The 15,975-nt window shown below is 50.5% G+C and overlaps 1 protein-coding gene across 1 annotated transcript in view; it reads left to right on the plus strand.

The window, feature by feature from the left end:
• Positions 1-15,975, plus strand: part of SHANK3 (SH3 and multiple ankyrin repeat domains 3) — a 309,563-nt gene that overhangs the window by 154,016 nt on the left and 139,572 nt on the right. Inside the window, 1 exon segment of the mRNA XM_058191734.1 lies at positions 4,051-4,357. Coding sequence (XP_058047717.1) covers positions 4,051-4,357 — 307 coding nt within the window.

The following is a 15,975-nucleotide window of genomic DNA, read 5'->3' on the forward strand; positions in this document are numbered from 1 at the left end:
TCTGGAGGTGGAAGGGGGAGGGGCCCCTAATTTGGCAGTAATTCTTCTCCTTCTTCCTCCTGGGAGTAGACGGAAGCCCACCTGTAGGAGATGACCAGGCCGAGCACAAGGGAGGGGTCAAATATGCCATAAGTCACAAGTCACTTCACACTCGGGAGAGATCTAAGTCCAGCCTCTCTTATCTCTTGCTCATTTCCCTTAACTGTCAGTTGGCCAGATTCTGACAGAAAACTTAAGATTGCAATAAATCTTTATACTCCTTTGAACAGCCCCAATCTCCTGATTTCCTGGGGTCTAGACGCACCTACTCCCAGGAGGGTGGGCTGATGAGAGTGCCCTGTTCTCACACACACACACACATCTTTTAGCATCTCCACGTAGCCCATCAACACAGGGTCAAGCATCCTCAGTAGGTGGGGGATTCCAGCCCTACCTCTAGGCCCTGAGCCAAAGGAGTGATGCAGCTGGGGGGCGAGACGGAATCGTGCCATGCCAGCTCAGTCTTAGCAAATTGGGGCAGCCGGCTTCAGATGCCAATTGGGGCCAGGGATAAGTTCCATCTGGGGTTCTGGATGGGGCTGAGCTCCCTTGGAGTCCACTGGCTCCTCCTGGACTCACAGATCCTCCTGCTGGAGGAGAAGATGGTGCCGTGGCCAGGAAGGCCTTTGGCCACGTCTCTGATGTGACAATAGTGCCCACTTCTGGATCAGGAAGTCCTGGTCCCTTGATGCCTCTCCATAGAATCACAGGAAGTCCTTGACTTACAACCGTTCATTTAATGTCCCAAAGGTGCTTCTTTTTCAGGAGGCAACTGGACTTTGTCTTTTTCTTTGAAGACATTTCGCTTCTGATCCAAGAACCTTCTTCTGCTCTGACTGCTTGGTGGAGAATAGAAGGATTTAGATTCCTTACAGGGAGCTGGTCATTTGCCTCCTTACCTGGCCCAAGGTGTAGCTATCGCCACCTTCTCCCCACAGCTTCTGCCTATCTGGTAGGATTGACAAGGGAGAGCCCCCTTCAAGTCCCACCCCTGAAAGAAGGTCACCCTCAGACACCCCACCGGGGGGGGGGAGCTTTTCTGGCCCACTTCCCACCCCTCCTTTGAGGTCCCAAAAGTGCTTTTGCCAAAAGGCAACTGGACTTCCTTGGTTTTGTTTTGTTTTTCTGTGAAAAGTTTCGCTTCTCATCTAAGAAGCTTCTTCAGTTCTGAATTGAACTGAAGAAGAACTGAAGAAGCTTCCTGGATGAGAAACGAAACATTTTTAAGGGTGGGGGGACCAAGAAAGTCTAGCTGCTTTTCGGAAAAAGGATCTTTGGGACAACCGTGACCTTTGAGATTCCACCCCACCTGCATCAAGACAGACAGACAGACAGATAGAGAGAGAGACACACACACCTATAAGGAAGGGAGCCCATTCCCTCTTTGCAGGAGACAAAGGCTTTTATCGAGAAGGACGTCGGTCGTTCAGTGGGTTGGATGAGCAGCTAAGGCTGCCATTGGCTCTGTCTCCTGTTATTATAATTTATGGCTTTAATCTTTCTCATTTCCCCGATTAGAGTTTGCACGGCTGACATTCATTTACAAGGGAAGCCGCCTATAAGCAAACAAATAATCAATGCTTTTTAATGCCAGGAGAAATATGGTCCTTTGAAATGTAAATAGTGAGTTGGAAGGGATTTAAAGGGGGGGGGAGCAAGTGAGATCAGGTGTTGGGCTTCACCTGTTGCAATAATAAGCCGTTTTCTACTCTTTGGTTTCCATCAGGGGCCTTCGTCCGTCCGGGGTCCTCTTCAGAGGTGACCCCAGAGGGGGGAGGGGGGAGGGGGGCACGGCAATGACAAAAGCAGTCCAAGCCCTGCCCGTTTTGTGTGCTCGACTTACAACATTTCGTTTAAACTTAAACTTCGCTTAAGACTCTTTTATTCCAACCAGCAGGGTTGGCCTAATTTTAATAGGGGTGGTTTTATTAGGGTCTATTTTATATTTTATTAGTTTTAAATTATGGGGCCAATTTTTAGAATCAGATTTTTAAATAATGTTCTTAACTTGTTTCTTTTTGTACAATTTTTATTTTGGCGTAAACCGCCCTGAGTCTTCGGAGAAGGGCGGTATAAAAGTATGATTCATAAATAAATAAATAAATGAAATAAATAAAACATTTCACTTAGTGACCTTCAAAGTTACAATGGCACTGAAAGAGGGGACTTGTGACTGTTTTTTACACTTACGACCGCATGATCACGTGGTCAGAATTTGGATGGCTTAGCAGCTGACTCAGATTTATGACGGTTGCAGTTTCCCAGGGTCTCCCTTTTGCAGCCTTCTGACAATCAAAGTCCATTCACTTAACAACTATGTCCCTAAACAATCACAGGGATTCACTTAACGATGGTGGCAAGAAAGGTTGTAAAAGTAAAACGTCATCAGTGCCCGGAAGGAGCAGAGCTCATATATAATATCGACCGAGAGCAAACCCTGCTGCTTCCTGGCACTGGTGGCACTGCCTAGTTTGGGCCATGAACAACCCAGCTCAGGGAGCACCCAGGACCCCCGTCCCTTCGAGGATATCCTTCTCAGTTTCTCTAGATCTGGAGTAGCTGGTCTATATAGGCATGTCCCTGGTCCGATGTGGAACTCCTTGCCACTGGAAGCCACTCTTTGTAGCTCCTTTCTCACTTTTAGGGGCACATTTATCCCTGAGAGAGGTGACAGGCCAGGAGTTTCAGGGGTCTGCTTTGAAAACCTTCGGGCCCAATCCAATCCACAGCATCTCAGAAGCCCCCATCAAGCAGGACTCTCTCTTTAAGGCCTTGGGACCACCCCTCTCCTTTAAGGAGACAAACGTTTCTGTCCCTTTGAAGTCAGCACACAGGAGGGCAAGAATACAGAAGGGTGGCAAGGGAGTTTGGAGGTCTTCTAGTCCAACCCCCTGCTCAAGCTGGAGCCCCTGTAACATGGCTGTCCAATCTTTTTCTTAAAAACCTTTAAAGAAATGGAGAAATATCCTTTTAAAAAGTTGGCTGTGTTTTGGGCATTCAGACGGGGGGGGGGGCAGAGAGGAGCCAAATGCCCCCGAAAAGCCTTCCAACCAGCAAAAGGGGCTCCGGGGGTTTGTTGACACAAGCCCGGGGGTTCGGAGGGGGGGCTTTAAGCGGTTAAGAAAGTCAGCAGCGCTGGTTCCGTGGAGCAGACATAAAGCAGCCGCCGCCATCCCTTAAGGGCAGCGCGGGTTCCCAATCCCCGGTCCCTGGACTGGCACCGGTATGCCACAACCCAGGTCGCGCAAGGAAGCGAAGCCCCATCCGGTGGATGCAGGCAGCCTGCGAAACCACGGAAAAGCCTCTCTCCACGGAACTGCTCCTTGGTGCCCAGAAGGTTCGGGGCCGCTAGTTTAGGGCACCCGGCTCCCGCTCCCCCCTCTCCTTACGAGGCAGCCGGGCTGCCGGCTCTCTTCAGAGGGGCCGGCCGGGGAAGGGGCTCTCAGAAAGGGGGTCTGCCCACTTCCCGGATGGGTGAGAAACGGGAGGCACCCGCAGGTCACGCCATGTTCGCCAGCCTCCCCGCCTCCTTCCTGCTGGGATGGGCAGGTCGGCGGGAAAAGGTTCCTTCTGGCCACCCCCGGCGCCCGCTTCCGAGCTCCTCTGCGCCCCGGGTCTCCCTGCCTGAACTCAGGAGGCGTCTCCCGCTGGATGCTGACCTTGGCGCAAGCGGTGGGCAAACGCTTTCCGGAGAGACTGACACACGCAGACACCCAGCCTGCCCGGGGAGGTTTTCTTCCCGAGTGAAGTCAAAGCCCTCACAGTCCGCCGGCCAGCCCTGAAGTCCACCGGAGCGCCTTATGAATAGAATAGGTTAACAGAGTTGGAAGGGACCTTGGAGGTCATCTAGTCCAATCCCCTGTTCAAGCAGACCCTACACCATTTCTGACCTCGGGCAGTCCAGTCTCTTCTTGAAAGCCTCCAGTGACGAAGTTCTCACAAGCGCTGAAGGCAAGCGGTGTGGTTGTGGTCCGGCCGTGCTAACCGCCCCCCCCGCTCTCTCTCCCGCAGTGCCTTTCCGCGAGACCCCGAGCTACACCAAGCGGCGGCGGCTGGTGGGGGCGGCCGGCCTCTCCTCCCCTCGCCTGCTCCAGCGCTCGGCCAGCGACAACAACCTGAAGGCGGAGAGCCGGCCGTCCTACTCGCCGGCGCCCTCGCTCCGCGGCCTCCCCCCGCAGCTGCTGGCCCAGATGCGGGAAGCGGCGGGCGAGGCCGGGCCCCGCGGCGCCCACAGCCGCTCCCCGTCGCTGCAGCGCGTGCGGGAGGAGAAGGAGGCCGACGCGCCCTCCCTGCGCAGGAGCAGCCGCGCCAAGCCCAGGTGAGCAGCCGCCCCGCCGGACGGGACGGGACGGGATGGAGGAGCCGCACCTCTGGCAGGGGAAGCCTCGGGGGGAGGGACCGGCTCCCCCGGCCGGAGCCTCGGAAAGAGGGACGCGCTTGTGCCGGTGCGCCTCCGGATCGCTTGGTCTGATCTATTTCTTAAGTCTACATCCATTGGGGTTTTTTTATCCGCCTTTATAAGTAATTCCAGGCTGCGAAGAACAATCCTGCTTCTCCCTTCCTCCTCCTCGTTTTCCCCACAACAACCCTGTGGAGTGGGTATGAGAGAGAGGCCCTGAGGCAGGACTAGAACTCACAGCCTTCCGGTTTCTAGGCCAGCACCTTCCCCCCCCACAGCACACTGGTTCTAACTGACTGTCTCCCAGGTGTGACCGTGATTCTTTGTCCCTGGTCCTATATGGGAAGGACAGAACCTTTGAGCCAAGGAGCTTCCCCTCTCTTTGGCCCCAGATTGGATGTGGGGGGAGGGTTGTTCCCATAACTTCTGGAGTGGGCAGCCACAAGCAGTGACACCACCATGAATCTGAAGGGCGCCACTGCCACTGGTTTGATCCTGGTTAGTTGGTTAAAACTTGGGTTGTTTGCCAGGGGAGGGGATCAGCTGTGGCTGCCTTGTCCTTCTGGGTGGAAGGAAGTTGAATGGTCTGCCTGAAGCTCAAGGAGCAAAGATTTAGAGACGCCATCAAATCTTATGAAACTTTCTCACCAGGTTCCGGACTCTTTTCTTCTCCTTAAACATTCGTTCACTCACAGGTGGTTTGCTGACTGGCTGAAGGTAGCTACAGGCAACAGTCAGTCTTGGTTTGCACTTAAGTCACAAGCCACCAATCTGGGCATCTTCCCCAACCAGAAGTTTGACGTTCTGGGAATCCTATCTAGTCCCTTATCCTGGATGTCCCAAAGGTGCTTTTTCAGGAGGCAACTGGATTTCTTGTTTTTTCTTTGAAGATGTTGCACTTCTGACAAAGCTGAAGAAGCTTCTTGGATGAGAAGTGAAACATCTTCAGAGAAAAAACAAAGAAAGGCCAGTGGCCTCCTGAAAAAGCACCTTTGGGACAACCAGGACCCGGATGACAGAGAATCTCTACTCATCCTGGAGTTCTGGGGTGCTGGAGGGAGCCAGCTGGACCCCCAGATTCCCACCCGCAGGCACCACTGCTTGGGCTCCCTCTTTCCCTAGCTGAACTGCTGTTGGTTTGAGGGTGGATTCTGGATTCTGGAAGATGGGTGAGGATTCCGGGAGGGGGGGAAGCGTGGGGTGTCTCCCCCCCCCCGACTTCTAGGAAGAGGCACTCGATTTTCAGGAAAGAAAAGCCAGGTGAGACAAAGTGGTCGGCCGTTGCCCTTTGGATCCTGTGGCTATGTGTCCAACTGGGTCCTGACCCATTTTGTTGAGCTGCTCCTCTTGCACCAGGGGCATTCTGGCTCTCCTCTCCTTCCCCTGAGGTGCTTCTCCCATTTGGAGTTCTTCAGAGAGCTGGGGGCAGCTGGGTGGCCGCTGGTCAGGAGGGAGCGGTGAGCTCATTTTCTTGGAGTGGGCAGCTGTGTCAAGAGTTGCTGCCTTTTGGTTTTATTTATGTATCCAATTTCTACAGCTGCCCATCACAATCAATGACTCTAGGCGGTTCACAGTTCAAAAAAATACGGCAATTAAAAGACTAAAATCCTTTTGAAACAGTCCAAAATAAATACACAAGTGCAGCTGGTCGGCACAAAAGGTCAGATCTGCATGGGAAGGTTCAGTTTAAATGATTGGTTGCTAAAAGCCTCTGTGCAGGAATCTTCTCAACTAACTGCTGGGCGCTAGACGAGGGCCAATGATTTCAAGGTTGCTTGTGGCTTCATAGGGATTGTAGGCTGATTCCTCCTTTAACTCCATCTCTAGGTTCTGCCGTCTCTTTTCCTACAACAGCCAAGATATTTGACCTGTTAGCTAGGAAACGGGGACCCTTGATATTCTCACAGCACTGACAGAATTCCATGTCCAGCAGAGGGATGAGGCAAGGGGGAAAATGGTCCCTGTGTCTGGTGCAATGCCCTGTAGCGCCATCCAGAGGAGATAAAACAGATTATATGCAGGATGTGAGCTGCAGGCATCTTCTCAGCCCTCCTTCTGACCCACGCAATATACAGCTCTTCTATGGAGTCATTTGGCTGCCCGGGGGGGGCCCAGATAAAGAACCCCTCAACCAATGGGGACCATCAGAAGAGAAATGAGCCTATGCCCCAGGTGAGGGTCACAGTGCTCCAGAGTGGATGGAGGCTGGCAGGGCGGCTGCGCCCCTTTGGTGAGACAGCTGATTCCCAAGTCTGGGAATCTGCAGAGATGCCCTGCCACATTTCTTTCCGTGCCTGAGGACCAAGCGATCTCCAGAAGAGTCCTCTGGTCATAGATGGTGGTGGTGGGGTATCTCCCCATGCAAGAAAACATTTAGAAAAAATACAGATCCCAGCCCTTGACGCAGAGAGGGGAGGAGAAGGAAGGGATGAAGGCACCAAGGCCATGCCCGGTTTGTAAGGAGCAGGAGGCGGGAACCGTAGGCGAAGCAGAACCTGGAGGGAGCAGGTTCTGAATCTCAGGTTCTGAATCAAAAGAGGGAGCAGCCTAGAATCTCCACGTAGCCACAAATGTTCTTAATCCAACTCACCATGGATCCCTTTGACCCTTATAAACCCCTAGCAGCTGCTGAACGTTAGTTGAGGCAATTCCTGTACCAAGGCAATAAACCAGTCTAATTGGACTTTCTGATATGGTTCCTGGTCTTTTGCTCACGGCTGGATCCAGTTCGTGTGCTGGTCTGGCTGAGTGGGAAGCATCTAAAAGAGGCCCAGTTCCATGGGTGGGCTTTCTCCAGGTTCTGGACCTGGGGCTGCCTCTCTTCTGGGGCTTCCCCAACCCCCTCCCCCTTTCTCCCTCTCCTCCTGAGGCTTCCTTGTTCCCACCTAGTCTGTTCCTTGCTGGAGTCCTTCTGTCTCCCTTCTTCCCTCCCTCCAGCCCCCTCCTCCTTTTCCCCTATCCACCACTGCTCTCCTGCTTGGCCAACAGGCAAAGGAGTTTGGTTGCCTCTAGTAGACCAGAGGTAGGGAAGGCCCAGCCACAGCTGCTCTGCAGAGGGCCACAAGAAGCAGAACTTGTGCAACCGTGTCATAGCAGTCCTCAGGAAAGGACAACGTGGGGTTTGGGCTGAAGACAGATCGAGCTAGCTCCATCTGCAGCGATCTAGTAAGAGCTCAGACGAGGAAACTAAGAGTCTCCTGGGTCTGCAGTGGGAAGAGAGCCGACAGGTATGAAGGCTGCTGAAGGCTTCTGCCTTTCAAATGTTTGGCTTTGGAAAGCAGGTGGTGGGGTCTGTGCCACGTTTCTGCTTTGTGGATTGTTTTGGCTCAGTTTGGGTGGATGGATGGATTGAATGGGTTCCTACACGGTGTTTACCCACATCTGTCTGGTGGTCTGGGGAATAAATGGCACGAAATGTCAAAGCAAAGCATCCTAAAAACTACACAGCCACAGAGCTGAGGCCTCTAAAAGATCCGCAATCCGTCCCCCCCACACCGAGGTCAGCCTCTGCTAGCACCAGAGGGAGAAGGTGGGTCTTCAAGATTTTACGGGAGGCTAGCAGGGCCAAGCACATCTGGGTCTCGGGGGAGCCCGTTCCAACAGACGGGCCGTATAGGTAATCCTTCACTTGCAGCCATCATTGAACACCCGAGTTGGAAGGGACCTTGGAGGTCTTCTAGTCCCACCCCCTGTACATTCTGGACAAATAGCAGTTCAATCTCTTCTTGAAAACCTCCGGTGTAGGAGCCCCCACAACCTCTGGTGGCAAGCCATTCCACTGTATTAATTGTTCTAATTATCAGGAAGTTACTCCTTAATTCCAGGTTGCTTCTCTCCTTGATGAGTTTCCATCCATTGTCCTGCCTTCGGGTGCTTTGGAGAATAGGTTGACCCCCCCACCCTCAAATCCTGGAAGACGTCTATCATGTCACCCCTAGTCCTTCTTTTCATCAGACTAGACTAGACTCTCTGTGGCACGTCTTCCTTCTTGTCCTAGAAGAAGCCAGCTTGGAGGCTTTGGTTGAAAGGTTGAGTGTATTTGCACCCTCCTATGTCTTGGGGTGTCTCTTCTTCCAGGGAGGAAGATGACCTCCCTTCCCCCACCTCACCATGAGGGACCCTCAAAGCTTCCCAAGGCGAGCCCTCCAAGCTGACCACTGTCCCTTTTTCAGACGGCCCTCCCCACGACAGGACTTCAATTTCAATTGTCATTTGGCGGCTTCAGTCGTCCGGCTCTAAGTGGCTGTGATGTTAACGAAGATAGTGACAAGAAATAAGCAAAAATAAGAGGAATAAATTAAAGGCATGAAATCAGAAAAGGGAAAAGGAGCATCCCTAACAGAAGTTGACACGCATGGCAGATGTTAGTCATGCCCCTCGCCTACGACTCCTCTGGCATCTGCCACAGCAGCTGGTCCCAGGAAGGGGGGGGAGCAGTGGGGGTGTTTGTGAAGCCTGTGTGAAGAGGGGGGAACAACATGCTGGTCCCTGCCATGTCCAGGCATGGATGTGGGCTTTAGAGAGGGACTTGATGGAACTGTTGTGAGACGGGGCCCTGTGAGATAAAGAAAGACTTGACTCTTGTCCTTGTTCAATTTTACTCTGTTCCTTAAACTAAAGTACTAGAAAGAGTGCAGAGAAGAGCAACCAAGATGATTAGGGGACTGGGGGATAAAAGATAGAAAGAACGGTTGATGGAATTGGTTATGTCTAGTTTAATGAAAAGAAGGACCGGGGGTGACATATTCGCACTCTTCCAATATTTGAGGGGCTGCCCAAAGAAGAGAGGGTCAACCTCTTATCCAAAGCACCTGAAGGCAGGACAAGAAGGATGGAAATGAATCCATTAACTCATCAAGGAGAGAAGCAACCTAGAATTATGGAGAAATTTCCTGGCAGTGAGAACAATTAATTAGTGGGACAGGAGTTGTGGGTGCTCAAGACCAGAGGCTTTTAAGAAGAGACTGGACAGCTATTTGTCTTGATATAGTATAAGCTTTCCTGCTGAGCAGGGGGTTGGACTAGAAGACCTCCAAGGTCCCTTTCACCTCTGTTATTCTGCGCAAGGCTGGAAGAGGTGTTCTCAGGAGCTTCCCTCTTATTTTGCAGCTGTGGTCCCCTTGCCTCTGATCTTGTGCCATTGCTAATTCTGGCCGTGATGGGGAAGGACGCTTGGGACGAGGCTGGGTAATTAATGGATGTTCTTCTTTTGGGTCATTTGTCCCGGCAGATGATGGGCTGTCAGAGGCACCTCTGTGAGGCTTTACAAAAGGTTGAGCAGAACCCAGAGGGGCTGGTGTTTTATGGGTATACCCTCTATTTTGCTCTCCGCTCCGCCATCCTTGGGGGATCACAATCTTCTCCAAAAACGAATGCCTTGTTGGTCTCCAAGAGAGGGGAAAGTCACAGGGATCTGGAAGGTTTTCTTGGTTGCCTCGTCTTATCTTTTCTTGGTTGTCCGCTTCCTCCCGTGGCTGAGTGTGAAACTTGGCATTAATTAGCCCAAATTAGCCATGGGCTGCATCCTCTCTACCAGTACAAGGCAGGCTCAGAGATGAAAAAACAGAATAAGAGAAGGTGGAAGGGACTTTGGAGGTCTTCTAGTCCAACCCCCTGCTCAGGCAGGAGACCTTACACCATTTCAGACAAGTGGCTGTCCAGTCTCTTCTTAAAAGCCTTCAATGATGGAGCAGCCATAACTTCTGCAGGCAAGTTGTTCCACTGATTAATTGTTCTAACTGTCAGGAAATTTCTCCTTAGTTCTAGGTTGCTTCTCTCCTTGATTAGTTTCCACCTGTTGCTTCTTGTTCTGCCCTCAGGTGCTTTGGAGAATAGCTTGACCCCCAAATCTTCTTTGTGGCAGCCCCTGAGATATTGGAACACTGCTATCATGTCTCCCCTGGTCCTTCTTTTCATCAAACTAGACATGCCCAATTCCTGGAAACATTCTTCGTAATAGTGCAAAGTGGCAGGTTAGGCCTGGGAAGACCAGACCGGTGCAGACAATGAAGGGAGAGTGAAGACGTGGAGCGATGCAGCCGGGAGGTTCAGAGAATTTCAGTGATGTTAGCGGCTGATACTCCTGTCTTTTCATTCAAGTCAAGGTGGCCTTGAAGAACTGGACGTCAGAGTCATAGCATCCTTCTCAGATCTTGAGGTTGGGACTCTGGGATAACTGCAGGTACTCCTCAACTTATGACCAGTTGCTTAGCGGCTGTTTGAAGTTACGACCGACTGCCTGAAGGTACTTATGACCTGGATTTGAAATTCTGACAGCTGTGTCCCCCTCCCCCCATGGCCATATGTCCGCATGTCCGGCATTCAGCAAACCTCTTGCAGTTACGGCCACCCGCAGCATCACACGGTCACAGGAACTTATTTTATGACGGTTTTGCTGAACATTGGCATTTGCTTCCAGTTTATGGCAAAACCAAACCTTAGCAAACAACAGCACTGAAAAAATTGATTGACGACTGGTTCTCGCACTGTTGCAGCATCACTGTGGTCATGTGATCAAAATTTGGACACTTGGCTACTGTCTCACATTTATGACGGTTGGAGTTTCCTGGGGTCACGTGATCCCCTTTTGCGACCTTCTGACAAGCAAAGTCAAAGGGGAAGCTTGATTCACTTAACAACCGTGTTATAAACTTAACAATTGCAGTGATTCACTTAACAGCTGTGGCAAGAAAGGTTGTAAAATGGGGGGAAGCTGGGTTAACAAATGTCTCGCTTAGCAACAGAAATGTTGGGCTCAATTGCGGTCATAAGTCGAGGACTACCTGTAAACTGACGGCTTATTCTTCCGTCTTGGGCCAAGCCCCCCCCCCCCCCCTTGTATATGAGGAAGCCCACCCAGGTTCATGAAAGTACCCGGTGGTTGTGGGGCAGCCTGTATTGCAGGATTGATTCTGCCCCCAGTCTGGGGTTGACTCAGCCTTCCCTCCTTCCGAGGTTGGTGAAATGAGGACCCAGCTGGTTGGGGGCCAGAGGCTCTGAGAGGGCGGTAAAAGCCCTGAGAAGCGGTATAGAAGTCTTAAGACTAGTGCTCTACAGGTGGCGAGGAGCCACACATCCCTGTGCTGGCTTGGGGGTCCTCGGATTTTGCCCATTCCTGCGGGTGCAGCTGAAGTGGAGCCCCCAGTGAGCCGTGCAGAGCCCCCTTGCTGGGACGCGTCTTGCCAATCCTGGATGATGCCATGCGGAGCCTTCCTCTCCCTCGCTTAGCAACCGCATCCTCCAAGGAGGAGCACGGAGCCGGCAGCGCCAACATCCCAGGCAGCTCATTATCCCTGAGCCGTCAAACCGGCTTCAAAGGCTGGCAGACTCTCGCACATGAGTTGTAAAATGAGAAGAAGGCACTCCAGCCTCCAGGAGGAGCTCGCTGGGCACCTCCAGGAAACAGGAGGGTGGGGGGAGAGGTGTGCTTTGGGGCGACACTTCCCAGTACATTTGTGGGCTGAGCTGGTGTGGAAGACTCTCCCCCAGCTGTGGGTTTTGGCCTCTTGAAAAGGTGTGTGCCTCTAGCAAGGAGGCTGTTTTCCACCTCTGAAGCTCCCCCCACTTAAATCAGGCTTCCCATCATCCCCGGCCTGTGTGTTCAGAGACATCTGATGGGTACCAAAAGAGGGACAGATGTAGCAATCCAGATGAGGAGGTCTGTAAAATCCCTCTGCTGCTCAATTTCCTGCTGTTTTTAAGCCTTCCTTGGCCGGGTGATTTTAAGCATGGTTGGCTGGGGAATTCTGGGAGTTGAAGTCCACGGGTCTTAAAATTGCCAGGGGTGGACTTTCCTGGTTTTCAACATTATGAACGTATCTTTATAAATGACTTAGATGAGGGAATAGAAAGGGAACTCATCAAATCTGCAGATGACACTATACTGGCAGGAATAGCCGACACCCTAGAAGATAAGCTCAGGATCCAAAAAGATCTTGACAGACTTGAACAATGGACCCTATCCAACAGAATGAAATTTAATGTGGAGAAAAGTAAGGTTTTACACCTAGGTAGATAAAACCAAAGGCTCAAGTACAGATTAGGTGAAACGTGGTTCAAAAACAGAAACTGTGAGAGGGACCTTGGAGTCCTCGGGATGATCCCTTAAACATGAGCCAGCCGTGTGCGGCAGCAGCCAAAAAAACTGATACAATCCTTGGCTGTATAAAGAGAATCATAGAATCAAAATCATGTAAAGTATTAGTACCGCTTTATAAATCCTTAGTAAGGCCACACCCGGAATACTGCATCTTATTTTGGTCACCACATTAAAAAAAAGATTTTGACTTTGGAAAAAGTGCAGAGAAGAGCAACTAGGATGTTTAGGGGAGTGGAGACTAAAACATACGATGAACGGTTGCAGGAACTGGGCACGGCCAATCTAGAGAAAAGAAGGACCAGGGGAGACATGATAACAGTCTTCCAATATTTGAGGGGCTGCCACAATGAACAGGGAGTCAACTTATTTTCCAAAGCAGCAGAAGGCAAGACAAGAAAGAATGGATTGAAACTGATCAAGGAGAGAAGCAACCTGTAACTAAGGAGAAACTTCCTAACAATGAGGACAGTTAACCAGTGGAACAGCTTGCCACTGGAAATTGTAGGTGCTCCATCACTGGAGGTTTTTAAGAAGAGATACATAGCAAAAAAAGCTCTAAGAGTTGTAAACCTAATTTTGCGTAGCTTCTTTTCCAAAAACACCACACTACTAACCAGAGCATATAAAACATTTGCTAGACCAATTCTAGAATACAGCTCACCTGTTTGGAACCCTCACCACATCTCTGACATCAATACAATTGAACGTGTCCAGAAATATTTTACAAGAAGAGTTCTCCATTCCTATGAAAACAACAAAATACCTTATCCCACCAGACTTGAAATCCTAGGCTTAGAAAACTTGGAACTCCGTCACCTTCGACAAGACCTAAGTTTAACTCACAGAATCATCTATTGTAATGTCCTTCCTGTCAAAGACTACTTCAGCTTTAATTGCAATAATACAAGGGCAACCAATAGATTTAAACTTAATGTAAACCGCTTTAATCTAGATTGCAGAAAATATGACTTCTGCAACAGAATCATCAGTGCTTGGAATACTTTACCTGACTCTGTGGTCTCTTCCCATAATCCTAAAAGCTTTAACCAAAAACTTTCTACTATTGACCTCACCCCATTCCTAAGAGGACCATAAGGGGCGTGCATAAGCGCACAAACGTGCCTACCGTTCCTGTCCTATTGTTTTTCTTTTCTTCTTCCTATATATGTTTATATGTGTATATACTATATAATCTTTTTGTATGATGTTGTGACAAAATAAATAAATAAATCTGAAATGGTATAAAGCCTCCTGCTTTAGCAGGGGGTTGGACTAGAAGACCTCCAAAGTCCCTTCCAGCTCTATTCTGAATTGAATTGAATTGGCCTTAAGTGTTATACCTTGATGAAGGTATCTTTTCTTTTGTGTACACTGAGAGAGCATCTGCACCAAGACAAATTCCTTGTGTGTCCAATCACACTTGGCCAATAAAGAACTCTATTCTATTCTATTCTATTCTATTCTATTCTATTCTATTCTATTCTAGAGTCTAGACTCCATGGTCTGAGTCTTAATCTGGGAGAAGGAGTATTTTGGGGACTAGAGACTTCAGCTTGGAAAGAAGGTGGAACACAAATGCAACAAGCCATTGTAGGCATTGATTTTTTAAAAATGTATTATATATTTATAATATATATTTAATTTATATATATATATATATATCAGTAACAACAGGAAGATATAATAAAGGACAAGCAAAAATACAGTAGCTCTAGGAAAAGATATATAGGATGATGAATAAGTAAGTAACGTTTGTAGAAACTTAAGACTCCGTCCATAAAATGTTAATATAAAACTCGATCAATACTTTAACATACTGTCAGGTCTAGTCCTATAGGCCATTCATGGCTCCAAACTCCCCGTTTTTAGACCGTATGTTATTCTGACACAGTGATATTTATACAGCCTGCCTCGATGCTTTGCGATCTATTATGCAAGCGCCTTGGAGGATTAAATGGGAATAAGTGAGAAGAAATGCACACAGACACGGGTGCTCCTCACTTAACTGCTCTGATGGCACTAAACAAGGGCCGAGGGGGTCTTCTCCAGACCTACCCAGGTCAGGGTGGCATCCGGTGCTGGTGCCGAATTCAGAAGGACGTCCAAGGAGAGCTTAAACCCACAGGGGTCGTTGCCTACCCCCAGCCCCCCCCCCCACACAGATAGATTGGATGGATGGACGGATAGACAGACAGACGGATGACAGAAAGATAGGCAGATAGATAGAATAGACGATGAGAGAGAGACAGAGGGGGGGGTCGTCCTCCACAAGCAAGGTCAATGGGGAGGCCAGATTCACTTAACGAACAACTGCAGTGATTCACTTAAGAACCGTGACAAGGAAGACCGTAAAATGGGACAAAAGTCACTTAACAACTACTCAGCAAGGGAAATGCTGGGCTCCCTTGAGGCCTGCCTCTTTACCAGCCAATTGAACAAAGACTGGATCCATTGGGCGGGGTGGGGGGGGTGGGGGGGCTAAAGAGGGGGGGGGAGCAGTTTCAGGCATTTGCTTGCCAGGAAATGGGCGTGTGGAAGACACCCGCCCCGCCCCGCCCCCCCCACCCCCAAGTTCAGGATGTCTCCACATGGGCCAGCTGGGCATTCAGAGCAGGAGCTGAGCCCAGCTGGAAGGCACCAGGTGGAGAACCCTCCCTGCTGCCTGGCGGCTGAGGAAGTGGGGTGTCCCTCACATGGTGTTTGTTGCCCCCCCCTTTCCTTCCCAGGCCCTTGCAGGGGGGAAGGGGGAGGCTTGTGCAGTGCTCGGGAGGGGGCTTCCAACCAGGCTGAGTCTCAAATGAGCCTCTTTAGACACCCCCCTCCCCCGAATGCCACCTGGACCACAAACTTACTCAGGGTGAAAATTTGCCGCTTGGAGAATCGGGGTGGTGGTGACAGGAGGGGGGTTAGCACAATGGAGGTGCAGAAATGCCTTTCCCAGGTTGGGGAAGATGGTCTCTGGGTCCCTTTAACCCTCATCCCAGCCATCCGGCAGAAAACATCTGGATTGTCCCAGGCAAGAAAAGGCAGCTGATTCTGCTCGGTTCAGATGGTGGGATCTCCCTGGGTGTCTCTATGGGGCTACAGCCTGGTCACTTTAAACTATGGCGTAAAATCCTGTTGCATTTCCTTCCTGTCCCCCCAGAGCGATTCCTAGTTTAGTCCTCTCTGGCCATCTTAGATCCAGGTTATTTGCTCATCCTCTGCATTGTCCTTCTGGGCAATGAATCGAAACGTGCCGGCGTCTGTCTTTCCTCCTCTGCACGCTGACGTTTGCTCTGCTCTCTGCGGCTTCGTTGGAAGGCCGGGCTGCAGCAGGAGACCTCTTTAAATGATCCTTTCTGCAGGCAGAAAAGGTACTTCATCAGCCTGGCATTGACGTATGTTTGCTTGCCCATTAAGGGCCGTCAGAGTGTCCCTTGTTTGAATGCTGGCATTG

Source organism: Ahaetulla prasina, chromosome 7, assembly GCF_028640845.1.
Source record: "Ahaetulla prasina isolate Xishuangbanna chromosome 7, ASM2864084v1, whole genome shotgun sequence".
Classification (NCBI taxonomy): domain Eukaryota; kingdom Metazoa; phylum Chordata; class Lepidosauria; order Squamata; family Colubridae; genus Ahaetulla; species Ahaetulla prasina.